A 22,493-nucleotide genomic window follows, 5' to 3' on the forward strand; every position below is an offset into this window, starting at 1 on the left:
CAATTGTCAATAAAGTTTATTTTGTTGTTTCTTCCTTCTTCTTTTTTCATAGCTTTGGGAATTTAAAAGTCACACTAACGAACGGATTGCTTATAGCAGTGAATGGAATTGCTGCATCGTTATTTTTGTAATTGTCGAAAAACGAAACGCGGTGCATGTGTTCCCAATTGTCTTTTAGTATTCCTAAGACCATCAAGTAATTATACAGGTCTTTTGGCATTAATAGGGATTTAGGAAAATGTGAATCATCAAAACAATTTATTGCTTTGTGCATTGGAATGGACAAGGCTAATAAACAAACCACTTGAAACGTCATGATTGAACATCACAGTGTTCCATAAATATTTAGGACTTAAGAGTTATGGAAAATATGAAGAGTCTTAATCTTTAATGGTAAATTAAGATTCCTATAAATATTAAAATATTGTACCAGCTTAATGTATTATTCTATTGATTATTGCGTTGACTTTTATTATAAAAAAAACTATCAATTAATTATTAGTGTGTTTATCAAAGAAAATAAATCATTAACATATTAATTATTGCAAGTTCAACCAACTAATTTATCTAATACAAGGGGATTTCAAATTTAAAAATAGAGGTCTAAAAAAATCAAATTAAATGGATTTTTTTAAAAATAAAAATAGATTTTTTTTGGATTGAATAGAATTTAAATGCTCACTCTATAAACAATAACATTATTTCATATTTTTAAAATTCAAATAGAGTCTTTTGGATTGAATTGAATCTCAACGGTCACTCTAAACAAATACAATATTTCCTTAAACATTTTCGCTTCTCAAACATTATATCTGCTCTTGAACCAAAACATCCTTAATTTTAAAGGGTGCATTTCGGTTTACCAAAAAAAAAAACGGGTACAATTCGATTTTCATATTCCCATTCCATTTTCTAAAACCTTCATTTTATCTTCGTTTGTTGAGTAATTACCAATAAAAGTTTAATGTTTTGCAGTATTCTATTCTTACAATATATCTTTCATCTTTTATTGTGCATAATTCCTAGAATATAACACATTTTTGTATACCAATGCACGAATTCAAAAGATGAAGAAAAATAAAATAGGTTTTTATATACAAGTGGCTTCAGTTTAGTATTCCTAGGACCATTGGTTATTATACTGTTTTCAATAAAGACGTGGCAATTGTTTATTATAATTGTTATGGAATAGCAATAGTCATATAATAAAAGCTGACATATGCATTTAAAGACATCACGTTTGAGTAATAGCTAATGTGTTGCCATTCTGCTAATTTTATTTAAAGACATATGAATTAGTTTGTTTATGTTTCAAATAACATAATTAAGGATTATTTTTTAATGACCACATTAAATTTCGAAATATTAAACTTGCTTTCTACATTTGAATTTCCAAATTAATAATAAAAACTTGCTTTCTAAAATATTTATTATAAATTTCGAATTTCGTTTAAATTAAATTTTCATTTTGAATTTTAAACTTTGTAGTGGTGGGAAAATATTTGGACAATTATTGGTGGCAGACAACTCATTTATTATCTCATTACTTTCAACATGGATAATTTGTTAACCATATCAATGCTGCATAAAAAATTTATTTTGTTAAAAAATAATTATTAGAAAAACGAAAAATGTTTTGTAAAAAAACGCAAATAATTTAAATTAAATAAATATAAAATAAAATCAAAATTTGTAAATAAATACAATAGAAAATTATGTGAACAATTTTTCGTGGCAAACAAGTAATTTAATATCTCACTGCTTTTTACATTGAAATTTTCAAATTAATAATAAATCATTGCTTTCTGAAATATTTGTTTTAAATTTTGAATTTCATTTGATTTTGAATTTTGAATTTTAAACTTTGTAGTGGTAGGAAAACATTTGGACAATTATTGGTGGCAGACAACTTATTTATTATCTCATTACTTTCTACATCGGTAATTGTTAACCATATCAATGCTCCATAGAAAAACTATTTTGTTAAAAAATAATCATTTAAAAAACAAAATATTTTGTAAAAAAAACGCAAATATTTTAAATTAAATAAATATAAAATGAAATCAAAATTTGTAAATAAACAATAATAACTCATTTAATATCTTACTGCTTTCTACATTGGAATTTTCATATAATAATAACTCATTGCTTTCTGAAATATTTATTTTAAATTTCGAATTTCATTTGAATTTGAATTTTTAATTTTAAAATTTGTAGTGGTGGGAAAATATTTGGACAATTATTGGTGGCAGACAGCTCATTTATTATCTCATTACTTTCTTTAAGGGTAATTGTTAGCCATATCAATGCTGCATAAAAAACAAACTATTTTGTTAAAAAATAATCATTAAAAAAACCAAAATATTTTGTAAAAAAACACAAATATTTTAAATTAAATAAATATAAAACAAAATCGAAATTTGTAAATAAATAAAATAGAAAATTACGTGAACAATTTTTTGTGGCAGACAATTCATTCAATATCTCACTGCTTTCTACATTAGAATTTTCAAATTAATAATAACTCATTATTTTCTGAAATATTTATTTTCAATTTCGAATTTCATTTAAATTTAAATTTAAATTTTGAATTTGAATTTTGAATTTTGAATTTTAAACTTTGTATTGGTGGGAAGACATTTGGACAATAATTTTGGTGGCAAAGAGCTCATTTAATGTCCCACTACTTTTCTTTTGTTGTATATTATGAGTAAAAAAGACTTTTACTTTTCTTTTGTTGTATATTCCACTATTTTTTGCATGGATAATTGTTAGCCCTATCAATGCTACATAAAAAAAAAAAATTTTAAAAAATATTGCAAAATAACAAAATTATTTAAGATGAACATTTTAAATATACATGTATAACCAATTTTAAAAAATGTATAAAAATCATAAATTAAAAGAGAAAAAGTCATATAAAAAATGTATAATTAATACAAAAGAATTTAAATTTTAAATTTAAATAAAATTAAAATGATCTCTATCATTCTGGAAAAAATAGATTATAAAAATTTAATCACTATAAAAATAAATTTTTTAATTTAGTATGTGAGAAAGAAATTAAACTTTCAATTTTTTATTGAAAGAGTATAATTAACACGGAAAAAATATGTCATGAATGAATAACTAAAAGCTATTATTTGGAGAAAGTACACAACCTTTTATGGATATTTTTCACTACTTTTTATATGAAAAATTATTATGTCTATTAATAATACTTACTATTGGGTGAGAAAATATGTACTATTTAAAATTTAAACTTTTCAATTTGAATTTTGAACTTGATAGGTGGGAAAAGAGTTCAGCATTTAATATTTCTGTCGTGGGAAAAAGATATATATAATAAATTCGAATTTAATATAAAATTATAGATTAAACAAAAAATGTATCAGAAATTATAAAAATATATTTATAGTTGATAAAAAACAATCTAAATTTTAAATTTAAACTTCATAGGTGGGGGAAAAAGTTTAAAATTGGAAGTCAAACAGCTATATTAATATAACACTGCTTTTTGCATAGGTGATTGTTAAGCCTATTAATAATACCACAACTTTCGGCATCATAAATTGTTAAGCCTATTAATAATTGGTGTTTTTTAATTGCAGAGTTTTGTTTGTGGTAGATACTTACAAAGTTCTATAGCTTTTTCACCTCCCTAAATAGCACAAAATATTAACACGATTCTTTCTTTTAGCAATTAAGCGACGACAGACGCCGACAAATTTTTTGATCTTTTTCCTCCGTGCATCGCACGGGTACTGCTCTAGTTTAACTTTAAAAGAAAAACACTCACTTTCTTTGTAATAATTTTTATTGTTTGTGTCTTTCTCTCAATTAAAATTACAAAACTCTATATCCTTTAAAAGTACAAACACTAAACCATATATATAGGATAGGATCCTTTGATTATGTCAAATTTTGAAATTTGACAATAAATTCTAACATTTGATTTTTGCTAATCAACTATTATTATTTATTGGGAATTAATATTAATTAATAAGTTTGATTCTCAATAAATCACAATCGTTCATTGGCGGAAATCAACGGAACAAATTTGGTGTCAAATTTCAAAATTTGATAGCGATATTAAAGGATCCAGCCCCTATATATAGGTTTTAATGTTTTTACATTGAATGTGGATAAGATATCCACATTCACTTCTAAAATGACATCGTTTTAGGTTGAAAGATTAAAAAATTATAAATAAAAAAACTATTATAATTCTAAAATAAGTTATAATTACAAAAATACATTAATTTCTGCTCCAAAGTTTTACGGTTCGCAAGTTGACTTTTTTTTTGGCCACGTGTCAACCCCAGATGATTCACGCCTAAATTAGGCGTGAATGCCTTGGGAGTCACGCCTAATTTGGACATGAATAGCCACGCCTAATTTATACGTGAATGAGTGCAATAGATCCGTAGAGATAATTTCGAAATAACTATGTATTCGTAATTATTTATTAAAATAATAATATTTTAAATTTTTTTTGCCTAATTTGGCATGCCTGTACTATAATTACGTCAAAACATATCTTATTTTCTGTATGACTTATGCTTCTCATTTTTCTATAATATACTTATAATTATTTAATTCATAAGATAAATAAGAAGACGTAAATAATGTTTTTTATATTACATGTATTAAATATAATTAAGAAAGAATGTTACGAAGCATTATGCCTATAGGTTCTCATCGTTACGAATTTTAATCTTATGTTTAAATTGCCTGGGAAATTGTATGATTAGGATAGTGGTGCAGCCCAAAGCCACAGTAGCCCAAGCGCACCAATAAATAATCTCTGTTTCCCGACGAATACAAGCTAGGCTGAAGTAGGACAGTAGGCCCAAGCAAATAACAATAGATAATGTAGTTTAATTGGGATTTTAATTAGTATTGAGCGGATGATTGGTAGAGGAGAAATTTTTTTTATCCAGAAATCTCAATTTTCAAAAATATGATTTTTACATTCAGTTTACGATAATATCTGAAAATTAAAATTTTAGAAAAATTTAGTTTTTCAGGAATCTCCAAGAATCATGCGTACCAAACGGGCCCTCAATTCTATTATTTAGAATAGTTCTAGAATCCTTATCTAATATTTTATCTTAGCATTCTAAACTTTTTTTTTTTTTTTATAACAGCATTCTAAACTTTATCTTATATGTTATTTGAATTTTCAGTATTGCTGATGCTCTTAAGAACGTTCCCTTACTTAGTCTATCAAGAGAAAACGTATTTGTTCTTAAGATATTAACTTAGTCGCGCAAGTGCACGCATCAAGTAATAAGTGGGATTATTAGTGCTTAAGTTATCGTTCCCAAGATGATAGTAACTCTAAATAATACTTTGAACTAATATGAAAAGATTTTGAAATAAAAGAAAAGACAATATTGAACTGTTTAGTCTTTCGTTCCCTAGTGCCTTAAGGACGTTCCCTTATGGTGGTAGATTCAGATTGACTCTAAACAACTCCTCGGGTAGTTATATATCAAATCCTTCCTGATTTCAAGAGGAAAGGCAAAATCATTAGAGGTTTGGTTATATGGTCACAAGATATTCAATGCTGAAAGTTTAAAGATAACAATAAATAAGAGACAACAAGATGAATGATTAACAAAAATAGTTTTAACACAAGGAACGGATCCACTGTTCCATTCTTAAATAGCTATGCTTTCAACTCAAGACTTAACTCTTCTAAATTTGTTCAGGTCTTTTCATTGCCAACTCTAATTCCTCAGCTCATGGACTAAATGGCTTACAAGTTTTCATATTCCTATGGCTCCCTTGACTACAATAGTTACTAAGTTCAGAACCTTCAGGGAATGAGGTGGTTCCTTATTCCTAAGGCAACCAATAAGATTGTTTCCACAATCTTACCTTCCTCTTGTGATTAAGTTGTCTGAAATCCCTTCCTTAAGGAAGTTATTTTCTCAATTTGCGTTCAATTTCCATTGATATCCAAAGAGTTAAAGTTACTTGAATCACAGAAATACAAAAGGGTCAATGCAAGAATTTTGAACATAGTTCTTTAAGAATTTCACAACTTTTCCATTCCAAAATAACTTAGCCCATGGCTGAAAACACAAACATAATTATTTCAATCTGAAATCTCATAGACCCGAGATTCAGGTTGAAGATAACGAGTAGAAGAGAAGAGAAATAACAAACATATATTAATAAACAACAAGTTTACAACATAGAGAAATAAAATAGAGAAGTATGGATATTGCTCGTGAGGAGTCTCAAATGGTGAAGAAGAATGGGGAAAGAGTTGTTATCACTTAGCTATTGCTAGAACTATACAAGTTAAAATACATAAACTTAAACTATGAGTAGATGATCTCTTCTTAATGAATTCAATCATTTCTTCGTGTGGGGTTCTGCTATTTATAGGCTGAGGTAGTGGATGGCAATCTTGTGATTTTTCTTCAGTTGTTCCTTGATTAAATAGGGAGGCGGTGAACTGGTGCCCTGACAGTTAAAGCAAGTTGCTTGATTAGATGACTTAGGGTTGAGTTTTGTCTTTTTATTCTAAAACCCACATGTTTTCTTTTCCTCTGAACCAATGAGCACTCTTCATTCTCTGTTGTACACGTTTCTTCCTACTTGATTGTTATACTCTTTTATGCTTTCAGAATTTATTTTCAACATTTCCTGCAAAAGAGACATAGGAGAAGTTAGTGGAGCAGGTGTACAAATAAGTCAAATCGTTCCCCTTTTCTTGCATTATCAACTGATTATATCACCATCTGTTCATTTATGGTATTTTTGTTCTCAAGATCTGGAAACGTATTTTTTCAGCAAAAATTTGTTACCAGTTGGTGGAACGGATGGATATTTACCATCAAAATGGACTTAAATGGGAACGAATTTTCGTCCCATCAAGTACTATAGACGATTTTTATAAATTGAATATGTTCTAGAACCATCCTATTGTCACATAGCTTCCAGAAGCAATAACGAAAGATAAGTGGCACGTTAAAGAGAAAAGAGATATTCATAAGACTAACCCCTTATATGAGGAACAACAATACATATAGTCTAACAAGAAATAGGTAATTACACGATTAAGAGTCTAAACTCCTAGCAAGGAGGAACTCTCCTAACACTAGTCCCCCGACTAAAATAATTCCAAACAAATCCCCCCTTCTTTATATTCACACTAATAAATGAAAAATATAATTTTTATGTAATTGTCATGTAGTTACTCATTTTCTCATCCTTGCTACCCAAAATACAACAGTCTATATTACATAGAGAATTAATAACTACATATATAACTGCATCATATCCACTAATAACTGTCTAATTTGAATTAAACACTTTTTGCTCATATAAACTCTATGTCAGAGTTTGTGCCATTGGGATCAATGTTTCTATCAATTACTCTCCCCATTAGAATTTGCCTTGTCCTCAAGGCAGAAAGCTGGAAATTGTTGGCGAATGTCCTTCTCCTAAGTCTCCAATCTTATCCCCTGCCTCTTGCGATCCCATGGTGTTAGGCATATCCTCTTCTTACCAAATTTGGAGGTATAGTTGCTTTTTTGGACATCGGTGAATAGGGCTGAAAGGTTGTCCACACTTGAAACACAGACCCTTGGCTCTTCGTTCCAACAACTATTGATAAGAAAGATTATGCACTCATTGGTTAGGCTTGTTGTTTTGCTTATCATCCTCACTAGTTTGCTTATCGTTCCTTTCATGTTTTTGGGAAATATTTTGAAATGTGCCCAACTAATCTCCATTTGCTTCACTACCCTTGCTTCCAGCAATTTGGTGACTTATCGCCATATTCTTATGCAAACAGCATTCTCTATCCATACTCATATGTGTTTGGAGTCTCTCAACAATCCCAATTTATTCTCTGCAAGTTTGGTAGCATAAATTGCTTTATTTTTATCAGCATGAGCTATAGATAATATCTCTAGTCTAATCTTCTCCTCTAAGCCTCCAAGAAACAGTCTCAAATATAATTTATCTAGTCTAGAAGGAACTTGTGCAGCCAACATTTCGAATTCCTAAACGTAATCATCCATTGTTCCAGTTTGTGCCAACACCTTGAGTTGTGAAAAAGGATTGCCTAAATAGTGTTCTCCGTAATGATAAAAAAGAACCCGTTTGAATTTCTCACATCCCATTTGTGTGTCAGATTCCTTCATTACCTTAAACCAATACCAAGTCTTTCCCTCCATACATATTTGCACAAACTGGAGGCGAAGATCTAGCAATAGATGAAAAATAATTCCAAATAGATCTGCCCTTTTATCCATATTCACATTAATAAATGAAAAATAATATTTTCTTGTAATTGTCATGCAGTCACTCATTTCCCCAACCTCACTACCTAAAATATAACAGTCTATATTACATAGCGAATTAATAACTACATACACAATTGTATCCTATCCACTAATAACTGCCTAATTTGAATTAAACATTTTATGTTCACATAAACTCTATGATAGAGTATGTGCCATTGGGATCAATGTTTCTATCATATATGATCTCATATCCTACGCCTAAGGGATAAGAGAAAATGTTATCTATCACATCCTCAAACAACCTGACTCCTATTAGTACTCTACACCTACATGTAACTCCTTCTATAAATAAAGGGTTAAGCCTTCTATGTTAATATTCTTAACTCCCTACTCTATTAGTTATCATTGTGCATACAGCTCAAGCCTTCAGCCATATGCTATTACTATTGTGCAAAACGATCTGTTACCCCGTGTGGCGTCTTTTCTATAGACTCCCGCAAGCATACTGATCCAAGATACACATAATAATCTCTAAATAGACATTCTCAACCCTCCCGGAACGATCAAAATGTCATAGATCGAAAGTGATAGAGAATTTCATACCACAATTATCTATTGCCTTTGTCTCTCCCTTTCCTCAACTATTATCTTCTGATATGTGCTAATAATTTTTTACATTGGTGCTTTATCCCATGTTCTCACCCTCCCATGGTAGAAAATACCTATTTTTGGGATTCGATCCAACACAAAAAAACCCTCGAACATCAATTCCTAACAACTAAATACAATGTTGACACCCACCAAGGATCACCTAATTCCTCAAATACATCCAATATTGGAATCATTGGGGAAGGACCTAAGACCATCACTAATGGACCAAGGAATAGACAACTGAAATTGGATTTCCCGATTTGCTGATGGTGACCTATCTATTTGTTTTTTTTGCAGTAAATTGTTATTTCTAATACAATGACATCTCTGATATTGATCGCTTGATGATGGCGTCATTTCACTTGGATTTATTGGCATCACGTTGGTTTCAAGGAATGTTCAATGATAGGTTACTTTCTAAATGGGATACCTTCATCATTGCATCACATTGGTATGTTGATATTGCGAATTACATAGTAAATGTAATCCTACCTAACAATATGAGTTCACGGCATAAGAAGAAGTTCATCCATGAGTGCAAATTTTATCTTTGGGATGAACCTTACCTATTCAAAAGATGCCCTGATCAAATAATAAGAAAATGTGTACCCAAAAAGAGAGATATAAGCCATATCGGAGCAATGCCATTCATCTCCATATGGAGGCCATTATGCTGGAATTAGGATGGCAACAAAGGTGTTACAATCAAGATTTTATCGGCCTAACATTTTTAAAGATTCACATTCTTTTGTTTTAAGTTATGTTAGATGTCAAAGGACAGAGAATATATCAAGGAGACATGAGATGCCCATCAATCCTATTCTAGAAGTGGAGCTTTTTGATGTTTGGGGGCTGGACTTTATGGAACCATTCCTACCATTATTTGGGAACCAATATATCTTAGTTGTTGTTGACTATGTTTTCAAGTGGGTAGAAGCCATGGCGTTACCCATCAATGATTCAAAAGTAGTGTGGAAGTTTCTCAAGAAGAACATATTCACAAGGTTTGGTACACCAAGGGCAATTATAAGTGATGAAGGCACCCATTTTTGCAGAAAATAATTTGAACATCTTTGGGAAAATATAGAGTGAAACACAAGATAGCTACATCATACCACCCTTAAACTAGTGGACAAGTTGAATTATCAAATATAGAGATTAAAAGGATGTTAGAGAAGGTGGCGAATCCTACAAGGAAAAAAATCATCACTAAGGTTGGATGATTTCTTATGGCCATATATTACCTCATACAAAACTGTCTTATGTGCATCACTATTTAGAATTGTGACTGGGAAGACATGTCATCTACCTGTACAGTTTGAGCATAATGCTTATTAGGCTATTACAAAGCTAATACTAGATGCCAAGATAGCAAGAGAAAAGAGAATGCTGCAACTTAATGAAATGGATGAATTCAGGCTAAAATCATATGAAAATGCCAAGCTTTATAAAGAAAAGATAAAAAATGGAATGAAAAAAAGATTTTGAATAAAAGCTTTGAGCCAGGAGAACAAGGGTTATTATTCAATTCAAGGCTCAAACTATTTCCATGAAAGCTTAAGTCGAGGTGGTCAGGACCATATAAAGTCATTCAAGCATTCCCCTATGGAGCCATTGAGATAATGGATGAAACGAGGAAGGAACCATTTAAAGTCAATGGCCAGAGGCTAAAGCATTATTGGGGAGGCCATGCAAGCAAGAAGAAGTTTGTCATCTCCTTATCTAGCTAAATCCAAGACGGGAAGAAGTCGGGTTGAAGACTCAAAATCAAGCGCTTTAGGGAGGCAACCCCACAAGTCAAGCTGATGACTTAAAATCAAGCATTTTTCTTTTAGTTCAATGTCATTTAATTCGGTTTAGTTCACTATCACAAATCTCTATTATTTTTCTCTCGCAAGTGTTTCAACACTTTCTTTTCTCACACTTTTTACACAATTTCTATCTTTCTATTCATACATATAAATTCCTAACATACAACACATGGGAGAGTTCAACTTTAACTTGATAACCTATTATAATCACTAATTTCCACATCCTTTGACCATTCTTACTTTGTAGACTTCAAATTGGTTTTGACAACTTATAATAACCACACACTAAGTACAACTCATATATAGACAAGGCTTCATGATGCTTATAGTTTAATGTATAGATAAGACTTCCAACTCATCATGACTTGGCAATGGATAAAGTGTAGTCCATAAGTTTCCATAAGCTTCCTTAAATTTCTACAAGCATCCATAAGTCTCTACAAGATTCAATAAGTTTCTAGATTGGTGGTGGAGAAATTCAATTTGAATTTGAATTCTTTGGTGGTGGGAAAGAAGTAAAAGTGAAATTAAGTTTGAATTCTAACACTTCCCCTCAAACTTGATTTTGCATACCAATTATGTCTTTGAGTTTGTGTAACACCTCTGTTTTCAATGGCTTTATGAAAATATCTACAAGTTGTTCTTTAGTTATGCAGTAGACTAATTCTACAACTTTATTTTTAACTTGCTCCTGAATAAAATGGTACTTCGTGTCGATATGCTTGCTTCGACTGTAGGAGACTGGATTCTTTGCAAGTGATATTGCAGACTTATTATCCACATGTATAATGATTGGATCTCCTTGCTTCTGATGCAACTCATTCAAAATATTCTTTAACCAAATTGCTTGACATATGCATGCTGCTGCAATATATTCTGCTTCACATGATGAGAGAGCAACATTTCATATTTTCTTTGATAACCATGAAAATATTGTTGAGCCGATGTGAAATGCATATCCTGAAGTGCTTTTTCAATCATCTATGTTTCCACCATAATTTCTATCGGAATAGCCAATTAACTTTGATTATTCGGAATGCATATAGAATAAGCCATGATCAATGGTACCTTTGATGTATCTCAAAATTCTTTTTGCTGCACTGAAGTGATCTTAGTTTGGCTGCTCCATATATCTGCTAACTAGGCCAACTGCAAACATGATATCTGGTCGAGTGAAAGTCAAGTACCTCAATTTCCGACCAAACTCTTGAATAGTGTTGAGTTTGCCAGTTCTCTATTTGAGTCTGCTTTCAACTTCATTCCTGCTTCTATTGTTGTAGATATAGGCTTATAATCTTTCATTCTAAACCTGCTCAATATCTCTTGTGCATATTTCTTTGTGACATAAAAATTCTTCCTCCATTTGTTTAACTTCAACTACAAGAAAATAAGACATCTCTCCAATATCTATCATTTCAAAATATTTAGTCATAACTTTCTTAAACTCAACAAATATACCTGGATTATTTCCCGTGAATATCATATCATCTACGTAAAGATAAACTACCATCATATCTCCATCTTCACGCTTCTTTGTTATAAATCATGCTTTTATGGACTCTTCACAAATCCATTTTTCTGAAAATATTCACCTATCCTTGTGTTCCAAGCTCTTGGAGCTTGCTTCAATTCATGTAGTGCCTTCTTCAATTGATAAATTTTATCATCTTCTTTTTTAACATAACTTGGTGATTTGTTAATGCAAACTTCTTCTTCCAGGTAACCATTAAGGAAGGCCGATTTTACATCCATTTGATATATCTTCCATTGCTTTTTTGATGCAACTGCTATAAGAAATCTGATAGTGTAAATCCTTGCAACAAGCGCAAACACCTCTTCATAATCAACTCCATATTCTTCCTGTAGCCTTTAGCCACCAATCTCGCATTTTACTTCTCCACCTTCCCTTCTTGATAGGTCTTTATCTTGTACACCCACTTTACTACGATGGGCTTATGTTCCTTAGGCATAGTTGAGCTCCCATATATCATTTATTTTGATTGCAATAATTTCTTTATTCATGGATTTCTTCCATTTTTCATCTTATGCACCCTCTTCATATGTTATTGGATCACATTCGGCTATTAAACAAAATAATGAATAATCAAGTGTAGTTTGCACTGGATCTATAGCATCATAGATATCACTTAAGCTTCTCATCTTTGCTGATGCTCCCCTTGAATTGTTGTTGGTGCTTCCTAATGTTGATGGTGTATATGCAGGTGTTGTTGTAGTAGGACTTGGTGGAGGAGTATTTCTGTCTTGAATTATCAGTTCTTCTGAGTCATCATCATCTTTAAAGAATAAACCTTCAACTTTTCTTTCCTTATTACTCTATCTCCAATATTCAGCTTCATCAAACTCTACGTCTCTTAAGATGATTACCTTTTTCGTTAGATGATTGTAGAGTCTGTAAGCTTTACTCCTATAATCATAGCCAATGAAAATGCATTTCTCCCTTTTCTCATATAGCTTCTTTCTCTTTTGATATGAAATATGGACATACGTTATGCAACCAAAGATTCTTAAATGACTTACTTCTGGTTTCTTGTCGCTCCATGCTTTATTTGGCTTCTTGAACTTTACGCTTTTTATTGGACATCAATTCAATAAGTAAGCAGCACAATTAACAGCTTCAGCCCAAAATGTTCTTGGAAAGTGCTTTTCCTTTAGCATATTCCTCGCCATATCAAGAATTATACAATTATTTCTTTCTATAATCCAATTTTGTTGTGGCATGTAGGCAACTGTTAACTGATGAATTATTCCATGTTGACTACATAATTCTTCAAATAATTTGGAAGTGTATTCACCTCCTTTATCTGTTCTAAGTATCTTCAGATACTGACCACTTTACTTCTCCACCATTTCTTTAAATTCCTTGAATTTGTCAAGGGCTTCTGATTTTTCTTTAATCAGATACACCCAAACTTTTTTGCTGAAATCATCAATGAAAATGATATAGTATTTGTTTCCTTCAAGTTACAGAATGTCAAATGGACCAACTATATTCAAGTGGACTAGATGCAATGGTCTTCTAACTCTCTATGACTTGCCAACTTTAAAGCTTTGTTTGTGCTTCTTTCCTTTCATACAACTATCACATAACTGATATGGATGATTTATTTGTGGCAATCCATTCACCATATTTGCTTTTGACAACAATTTTAGGCCAGTGAGTCCAAGATGACAGAATCTGAGATGCCACAACCATGAACTATCTTTTGTGATGGACTTCATGCATCTTATTTCTTTCCTCTGGATGTTTAGCTTGAATATGAAATTTCTTGTCATATCGACTTTTGCAATCAATTCTCCCTTTTGATTTCTAATGATGAGAGAATTATTCTTCAAGTGAATATTGTATCTTTTCTCCAAAAACTGACCAAAACCAAGGAGATTACTTTTCAAAGATGGGATATAGAAGACATCAGAAATGTATTTTCTATCCCCATTCTTTGTGAAAATCATAATCTTTCCTTTGCCTTTGATTGGAACATTTGATGGATCTTCAAAAGTTACTTCTCCTTGAACATTCTCGTTCAACTTTGTGAATAACTCCGTGTTTCCGCTCATATGGTTGCTTGCTCTAGTATCGAGGTACCATACATCTTTGCTACTATATTCCTCACCTTTATAAGTGAATAACATGGCCAGTTCATCAGCTTTCTCTTCATTTACAGTATAATGACTTCTCTCTGCAACTTTAGGGTGTTATCTGCATTTGTAACTGAGATGGCCAAACTTGTTGCAATTATAACATTGCAACTGAGATTTGTCACCTCCTTGTTGAAATTTGCTTCCTTCTTTAGTCATGAATCCTTGACCTCGACCTCTACTTTGTCCTCTTCCATGATTGTATATGCCTTGACCACGTCTATATGCTACTGAATCATCTTTAAGTCCTATATTTGATTTTCCACGTCTATCGCATCCCTAACGATTGTCTCGAACATTGAATTTGCCTCTCAAGTGTTGTAGCTACGTCTGTATCCACCATGATTTCCTCTGCCACCTCCAAAGCTGCTGCTAGCTTGATTTTCATCAAATGATAACTTGCTTTGCAAAGCTTGCTCCAAATTGCTAGAACCTTCATTTAGATTCATTCTTTGCTCGTAAGCTTGAAGGGAACCCATAAGTTCATCGATAGACATGGCTGACATGTTTTTTGCTTCTTCAATAGCGGTGACGATATAATCGAACTTCCTTGCCAACGATCTTAACACTTTTTCCATTATTCTAACTTCATCCAAAGTTTCTCCATTCCTTTTCATTTTTATGTCCACCTTTTGCACTCGTGAGACATAATCTGTAATTGGCTCTCCACTTTGCATCTTTAGGTTTTCAAACTCAGCTTTGAGTGATTGGAGACACACATTTTTGGCTTTGTCGGCTCCTTGGCAGGACTTCTGCAAAATCTCCCATGCTGCTTTGGAAGACTTCACATATAATATTTTTTCAAAGGTCGATTCATCAATACCTTGAAAAGTTAAGAAAATAGCCTTCTTGTCTTTCCTGTGTGATTCTTTAAGTGTCATTCTTTGTGCATCGGTCATTGCTGCTTCAGCGACTGCATCTACGAGTTTTGAATATCCAGTTTCAATAAGATCCCAAACATCTTATGAACCCAGTAGAGTCTTTATGTGAGTGCTCTAGTTTTCATAATTTATCTTTGTCAACTTGTTAGAGATAGAATAATAAGAATAGATCAAGTACAATAGAAGAAGAGTTTTTACTATATAAAATTTTCACTCAAGAACAAAATATTACAACACTAATCTCTATTTGTATTTCTCACAAATCTCTATTCCTCTTCTCTCACAAGTGTTTCAACACTTTCTTTTCTCACACATTTTACACACTTTCTATTCTTACATCTAAATGCCTAACATACAACACACCTATATATATACATACACATGGCAGAACTTGACAACCTATTACAATCATTAGTTTCTATCTCCTTTGATTATTCTTACTTTGTAGACTTTAAATTGATTTTGACAACTTATAATAGCCACACACTAAGTACAACTCATATATAGATAAGGCTTTATGATGCTTCTAGTTTGATGTATAACTAATGTTTCCAATTCATCATGACTTAGCAATGGATAAAGTGTAAGCCATAATTTTCCACAAGCTTCCTTAAATTTCTACAAGAATCCATAAGTCTCTATACAAGGTTCCATAAGTTTATAGATTTGTGGTGGAGAAATTCAATTTGAATTTTAATTCTTTAGTGGTGGGAAAAAAGTAAGAGAAAAATTGAGTTTGAATTTTAACAAGTGAGACGCACGAACGATCGAATGTAGAAAACCAAAAATAAAGAAAGGAGGAAGAATTTGGAGAATGGATGATGTGCAAAAGCTGCCTCGAGAGAATAAGGCTAAAGCTACATCGTCAGTGCTGACGAAGGCAACGAAAGACAAGCGCAATTAAGAGAAAAAGTAACGGTTAAACAGAAGTTAAGAGAGAAACCAAAATAGGTGAATATGAAAGGTAACGCCAAGCAGTTGGTAATTCAAAACTCTAATGGTTTGAGGTTCAATGTCCTTCAAGACAAAATCATTACCTTAACGACATTAAACGAGGGTATTAAGGAAAAGGAACAGTAGTTAGTATAAGCAAGTGAAGAAATAAAAGAGAGAGAGAAATCCATAACTGACGTGGAGAAGTCTCCAACTTTGAACGTTAGACTTCATCCCAATTAAGCTTCCTTGACAACTAAGAATGACTTAAGCAAGATAGCAAGTGGCACACGTTGAACTCAGGCACAAACACATAGACCAAATCTAACTATGACAGATAAAGGAAAAACGATATTGAAAAATCTAGATAAGGAATACAAGATGCTTGAAACCTACTCTGCGACAGTTTGGAGCCTTGAATTAGAACCTATTTGAAAACCTGATCATACCAAAAGCGATACAGAGAATAACAAATCCTAGGCGATTGGTTATCCACACACACAGATAGACAAATATTGGGACTTGCATGAATTATCTACTCCACTGGTGGGTTATGTAAATCTTCTACACGAGGATGCAATAGGAGTGAGTCTCTTGAGAATAATGTTGTCTGAAAGTTTGTAAGTTTCCTTTTATTTTTATCTTTCTTAATGTATCCAAAAAAAAAATCCAAAAGTATGTAACTATTATGAAAATAGCACTTCAGAGAATAAGAGTTATCCTAGTCTTCTATATAAACAATGTTTAACCATCATAGCCTTAAGAGACAAGACACAAATGCCCACACCTATCTATTTTTCCTTAAAGTATAGTTTGAAAGATTTATACATCCCTAAGGAGCCTCATTGAAAAATATCTCATCATCTTAGGATTTGTTTGGGAGTTTGGAGGGGAAGGGAATGAGAGGTATTCAAGGGGAAGGGAGGGGAAGGGAATGAGAGGTATTCAAGGGGAAGGGAAGGAAAATCGAGGGTATTCTTTTTCTTTGTTTGGGAGTTAAAATCCCTCAAAATGGGAAAACTTTAATTTTAAGAACAAGAAGAGTTTTGTGAAATTCCTCAATTTTTTCCCTTCACTTTTTTAAACTCACAAACAAAGGAAGAGATTAATAAAACATTCTCCTTCCTTTCCTTTCACTCACAAAACTAACTCCCAAACAAGCCCTTAGAGGAGTCGTCTTGATAATCCATATATTCTAGATATATGGATTATGTGATTTATATGGACAAAGATAATTTAATAGCATAAATTAATTCACATTTTTGTATGCCTCACTATATTGATTCGTTATCCATGTTCCATTATTCCACTATAATTTTTTTTGGGTTCGCTTTTTCTGCATTTACTGCAGATAAGTCATTTGCAGTAAGTCCAATACGACGTCGTTTTGGGGCGGAAATCATGGTATATTTGTAATTTTAATTTATTTCAGGGTTATAATAGTCTTTATATTTATAATTTTTAAGATTTCAATATCAAAACGAAGTCGTTTTGAGAATAAATGCAGATAACTTATCTGCATTAACTGCAGAAACATTTTTTCTTTTTTTTTTATGGATTATTCAAATAGTTTGATTTTGATGCATTGTGACTTAATGACATCTAATTTTATATTATTTATATTCCAATCTTATATTGACATCTAATTTAATGAGCGTGATTTGGTAACAATTAGATAAGATATTAAAGAAAAACCCTAATTCATTGACTTTTTGATATTACAATAAGAAATAAGAAAAACTCAACGGCCTAAGCTCAAGAACAGGTCAAAACTCATTGGATAAAGATAACTCCGCTTCTGGGGGGTCCATGGACCCACACGAGTGTCTCTTCAAGATTCCAATGACTATCTTGTAATCTTACTGGCGAAGTAAACGAAATGAACCAGAAACTGTACCAGAAAATGACCCACAAAATTAAATTAATAAAAATAAAACTTTATAATTCAATTAATGTTAATAAATAATAATTCCACGGCTGTTGTTTCTCGCAACCACAATTCCGCAATCTAAGCGGGTACTGTTTTCTTCTATCAGTTTTTGGATTATGGGTTTTCTGTGGTTTGCTCTAAAGTTTCAGACTTTGTTAAAATCCCACTAGAGTTTGGACTTCGTAAATATTCATTGGTGTTCTTCTTTTCGCTTCATTTTCTTTTTTAGTTTCAGTATATATATATTTTTTCCTTTTTGGGTTTTGTGGAATTCCCATTTTTATAATGCACATAAGTGCCGGTTAAAGAGGCGGGGAAAGCTAGGTTCTTGTGGAAATTCAACTTTTGGAGTTGTTCTTGATTGTCCTTTGTTGTGTTGATTGGATATTGGTGCGGTTTATATAGAGTTGAAGGGGCTGAAAATGATGCTGCATTTTGTACAGCCGTCAAAGCTGAAAACTAAACAGGTATTTTGGCTAAACGGGTTTTTTTTTTTTTTTTTTTTTTTTTTTTTTTTTTTTTAAATAGTTGGAGTTTTACATGATTTTGATTTCTGGGTCAGTGATATTGATTGTTGATTAGTACATGGTTTACTTAGTACAATGGAATTGGAGAAGATTAGAAGGAAGAAATTATAAACTTAATAAAAAGGGTAAATCATGATACACAGGCTCCCCGACTTTGAAGGGTAAGGACATGGTCGATTCTATGAGGTCTTACCCATATATTTTTGCAAATTATAATCTTAATACTTGGATAAATTGGCAAACTTTCCTTCATATTGTCTTCTTGTATGAGATGATCTTAGGAACATGTTGAGTATTAGTATGAGCAATTGAGTAGGCATACTTTCACTAACTGCATTGTTTTGACTTTGTTTTACTGAGCAAACTAGGTTTGGTTTTGTAGTTATGAATTGTATTGCAACAAAATTCTGTTGTTGATATTGAAATATTCACTGCATATATAACTACTGATGTATACCAAAAAAAATTGAACTTTGGTGTATGCATCAATGCAGCTCTGCCCCATGCTATAGTTCTGTTTTTAGTCGGTTCATATATTCTTTGGTTTAGTATATGATAGTATTTGCGTTATTTGTTGCCAAAACTCATATTAAAATAAGTACTTTTGTCTTGTATGAGGAATGATGACTTCATCATTATTAGTTAGTAGCACTGATTATCGATTTTCATGTTGTTAGATAGTGTTTGAGGATATATATGCTGCATGTGATTCTGCAACGCTTGAGCATCTTAAGGAATTAAGCTCAAAGCGTAGAGCAATTGAAGAGTCTAGCAATGAGAGCCGCACCATTACAGAAGCTATTGCGAGAGAAATGTATGGAGGGTTTGTATCTCGCCATGAACAGGTAACTGTATATGCTGTCTGTAAGAACCCTTTTACTCCCCTTGTTCTGTGCACAATATGCAAATGACAATAATCTTGATCCTTGATTCCAAGTGTATTTTTCTTGTTAGCAATATGATTCCAGTTGTGTTAAACTGTGTCCTTTTTTTTTTTTTTTTTGTAAATAATGCTAACAAAGTCCTGTAAGTTAATGTTAACATCAAGCTCATGGAAGGGAAGGAAAGAACAGATTCCACCCTTTCATTCCCATTTGTTGTTAAATGTGGACCTTATTAGGTCATTGTGTAATGACTTGAGAATGGCCTGATGCAATTCCGCACATTCTCTTCTGGTGTATTTGTATGACCAACACTGTTTTAGACCCTTGTAGTCAGTATATTGTAAATCATCAAATTTTTAGCAATAGTGATGAATTGGTGTCATACTGTGTAAATAAGTTTATTTTATTTTATTTGTTCTGTCTGCATCAGGATATTCACAAAATAGAGCAGTATCTACCATTATTGGCAAATTTGTTTCCTTATGCTGATGGAATAAGCACCAAAAATCAAATGGCTCAATGGACCTCCGCTCTTAAGATACGCTGGAGTAGTGCTCTGAGCTCATCTTCTTTCTTCAATTTCAAGGGCCCTAAATTTTTCCAAATTGACAATTTACGATTTGAGCTTGGTATGACCCTTTTTCTTTATGGTGGAATCCTGCGAGAGAGGGCTTTAGAAGTTCTGTCAGATGGTATGTGTTTGAAAAGCTTGAAATCCCATCTTCCAAGAGTAGCTTGTCCTGTTGAATATGTTTATATATGGCATAGCTGTTTGTTCTGTAGATTTGGTTCAGTCTGCCACCCTTTTCAGACAAGCTGCTGGCATTTATCATCACCTGGCACATGATGTTCTTCCCCCCTTACAGCCTGAGTTGCCACCAGAAAAGTCACCAGAAGCTCTTGCTGCAGTATCCACCATTATGAGCCTCATTTGCTTGGCTGAGGCCCAGGTTGGTGTTGTGGTGCAATTTTTTATTTTGTTTTGTTTTGTTTTTGCGTCATTGCAGCAGACTTAAACAGTCATATCACGAAACTTGGTTACATTATATATGAAAATTTTCATATTAATTTTTCCAGTTTAAAAAAATGAAGTTCAGCAAGTTTTTGGTTGTTAATAACTGATATGTAATATTTGTCTAATAGGCTGTAACTGTAAGGAAGGCTGAAGAGAAAGGCACTTCTTCAAGTCTCCTGGCAAAGTTGCATCATGGTGTTACAATTTTTCTTGAAGAAGCTATTGGGGTTTTTCATACAGTTGTCAAGCAGTGCAAAGACATTTCATCACGCTTATTGGTATGGCTATTTGCCTTTTCATATTGATAGAAATCATCATCATTGTCTGCAACTCTGCATCTTATCTCATTATAGAGTTTCATTTGATGCAAATTCTGAACTAGTATACTTTCCTAAGTGTCAAAATAGCCTGGTAGGTAATGTGCATAATTGTTCACAAATGACATGTAAACCATGGCTTAAAGGTATAGTAGTAAACTGAGAGATCCGTTTATGTGGAATGTCTATAGACAAAATGTAGGGAGGGATTATTCCAGAGTAAAATATTTGCTCAAAAATAATACCATTCTTTCTCTTTTGACATTGTTTTCTTTCCAATTTTGTTTAAAAGGAGAAAAAACTGAAGGAGGAAAAGCAACTGACATGCAACAATTTATATATACAACTATCTAAAAGGGAATAGGGTGTGACACATGTCTTTGCCCACACACACACCCCATGCGCATACGTGCATACACGCACACACGGAGGGTGGAGAAGCCCAATTTTAGATATAAGATGCTATTTTGTTAGATTTCTTGTTGATGAACATGTTCTGATTAAGGCAGTCTCCTTTCTCTCCTCTCCTGTATTGCCTATGTTAATAATTTTATGTTTGTTTTTCCCTTTTGATCTTCCATTACCCTTTCATATGTGCAGGATTTTATATCTTTCTGCAAATGCTTACACGAGTTGAAAGGTCAGCAATATGTTGCAGAAAGCCTGAAGGCTTCTGGGCAAATAGGGGCTGCTATTGGAGTTCTTGGTTCAACATTGATTAATGTAAAAAAGAAGATACCAGGAGAAGAGCCTTGGAGATCTATTTACCAAAAGCAAATTCATGATGCTTCCGAAGTGCTAAGAAAGTTTGTACATGAGAATGATTTAGTTTGGTTTGAGAAGATCCCATCAGGAGATGAGTTACCCTTGCCTGAAGGTCATAAAATAGTCAATTTTATACCTTACAGTCCAAAAAGATGGGAAAGACAACTTTCTTTCAAGATTCAAGGGTAGAGGAAAAATCACGTTAAGCACATCTATTTGGTCATGGCTCTGGTGCTTGAACTGGAGTAATTGGATTTCTCACGAACCGGTTGGGAAATTGAAAAAAAATGGTTATGGCTCATCAAAGGATATCTTGTTTCCTTTCTGTTTTACACTTTTACTCCTCAATTTGGTATCTGAAATGTACTCATCATGTTATGTCCTTGCTCCTCTTTTATTGTGTAGAGCTTGGCTGGCCAAAAGTTTTGCCAGAATTAAATTGTGGGAACCAGCATGTGTCAAAATTGCAACATGCTATTGATTCATGGATTAAGCTATCCTTAATTTACCTTAACATATTGTGATATGCTCAAACTCAACCCTGAAGAGTATTCTTTTCAATTAGTTTTTGAAACATCTATACTAACTCTACGAATTATAGGGCAAATAAATTAAGGCTTTAATGTTTAAGTTATCTACATTCGTTATCAAAAGGACGTCATTTTGGGTTGAAAAATTAAAAAATTATAATAAAAAAGATTATTATAACTCTGAAATAAATTATAATTACAAAAATATCTTGATTTTCTTCTCAAAATGATGTCGTTTTGGGTTCAATGTAGATAAATTATCTACATTGATTGTAGAAAAAATGAACCCATAAATTAATATAATTTCTGTAAGTGTATATTA

General features: G+C 32.3%; 3 protein-coding genes across 3 annotated transcripts; 1 reads left to right on the top strand and 2 right to left on the bottom strand.

Moving 5' to 3' along the window:
• Nucleotides 1-13,777: 13,777 nt before the first annotated feature.
• Nucleotides 13,778-14,383, bottom strand: LOC133317219 (uncharacterized). Its single transcript, XM_061519059.1, has one exon. The coding sequence runs from the start codon at nt 14,381-14,383 to the stop codon at nt 13,778-13,780; it is 606 nt and encodes a 201-aa protein (XP_061375043.1).
• Nucleotides 14,384-14,700: 317 nt separating this feature from the next.
• LOC133317220 (uncharacterized) lies at nt 14,701-15,288 on the bottom strand. The gene has a single exon (XM_061519060.1). It carries the CDS (start codon nt 15,286-15,288, stop codon nt 14,701-14,703), a length of 588 nt encoding a protein of 195 aa, XP_061375044.1.
• A 2,854-nt stretch (nt 15,289-18,142) lies between these two features.
• Nucleotides 18,143-22,130, top strand: LOC133317271 (uncharacterized). Its single transcript, XM_061519127.1, has 7 exons — nt 18,143-18,219; nt 18,539-18,600; nt 19,338-19,505; nt 19,975-20,236; nt 20,328-20,494; nt 20,688-20,837; nt 21,477-22,130. Exons 2-7 carry the CDS (start codon nt 18,556-18,558, stop codon nt 21,828-21,830), a joined length of 1,146 nt encoding a protein of 381 aa, XP_061375111.1. The 5' UTR covers nt 18,143-18,219; nt 18,539-18,555; the 3' UTR covers nt 21,831-22,130.
• Nucleotides 22,131-22,493: the final 363 nt, after the last annotated feature.

The sequence above is a fragment of the Gastrolobium bilobum genome, unplaced genomic scaffold (genome assembly GCF_033153095.1).
Source record: "Gastrolobium bilobum isolate Gb01-03AN ecotype WA unplaced genomic scaffold, APGP_CSIRO_Gbil_v1 utg1269, whole genome shotgun sequence".
NCBI lineage: Eukaryota > Viridiplantae > Streptophyta > Magnoliopsida > Fabales > Fabaceae > Gastrolobium > Gastrolobium bilobum.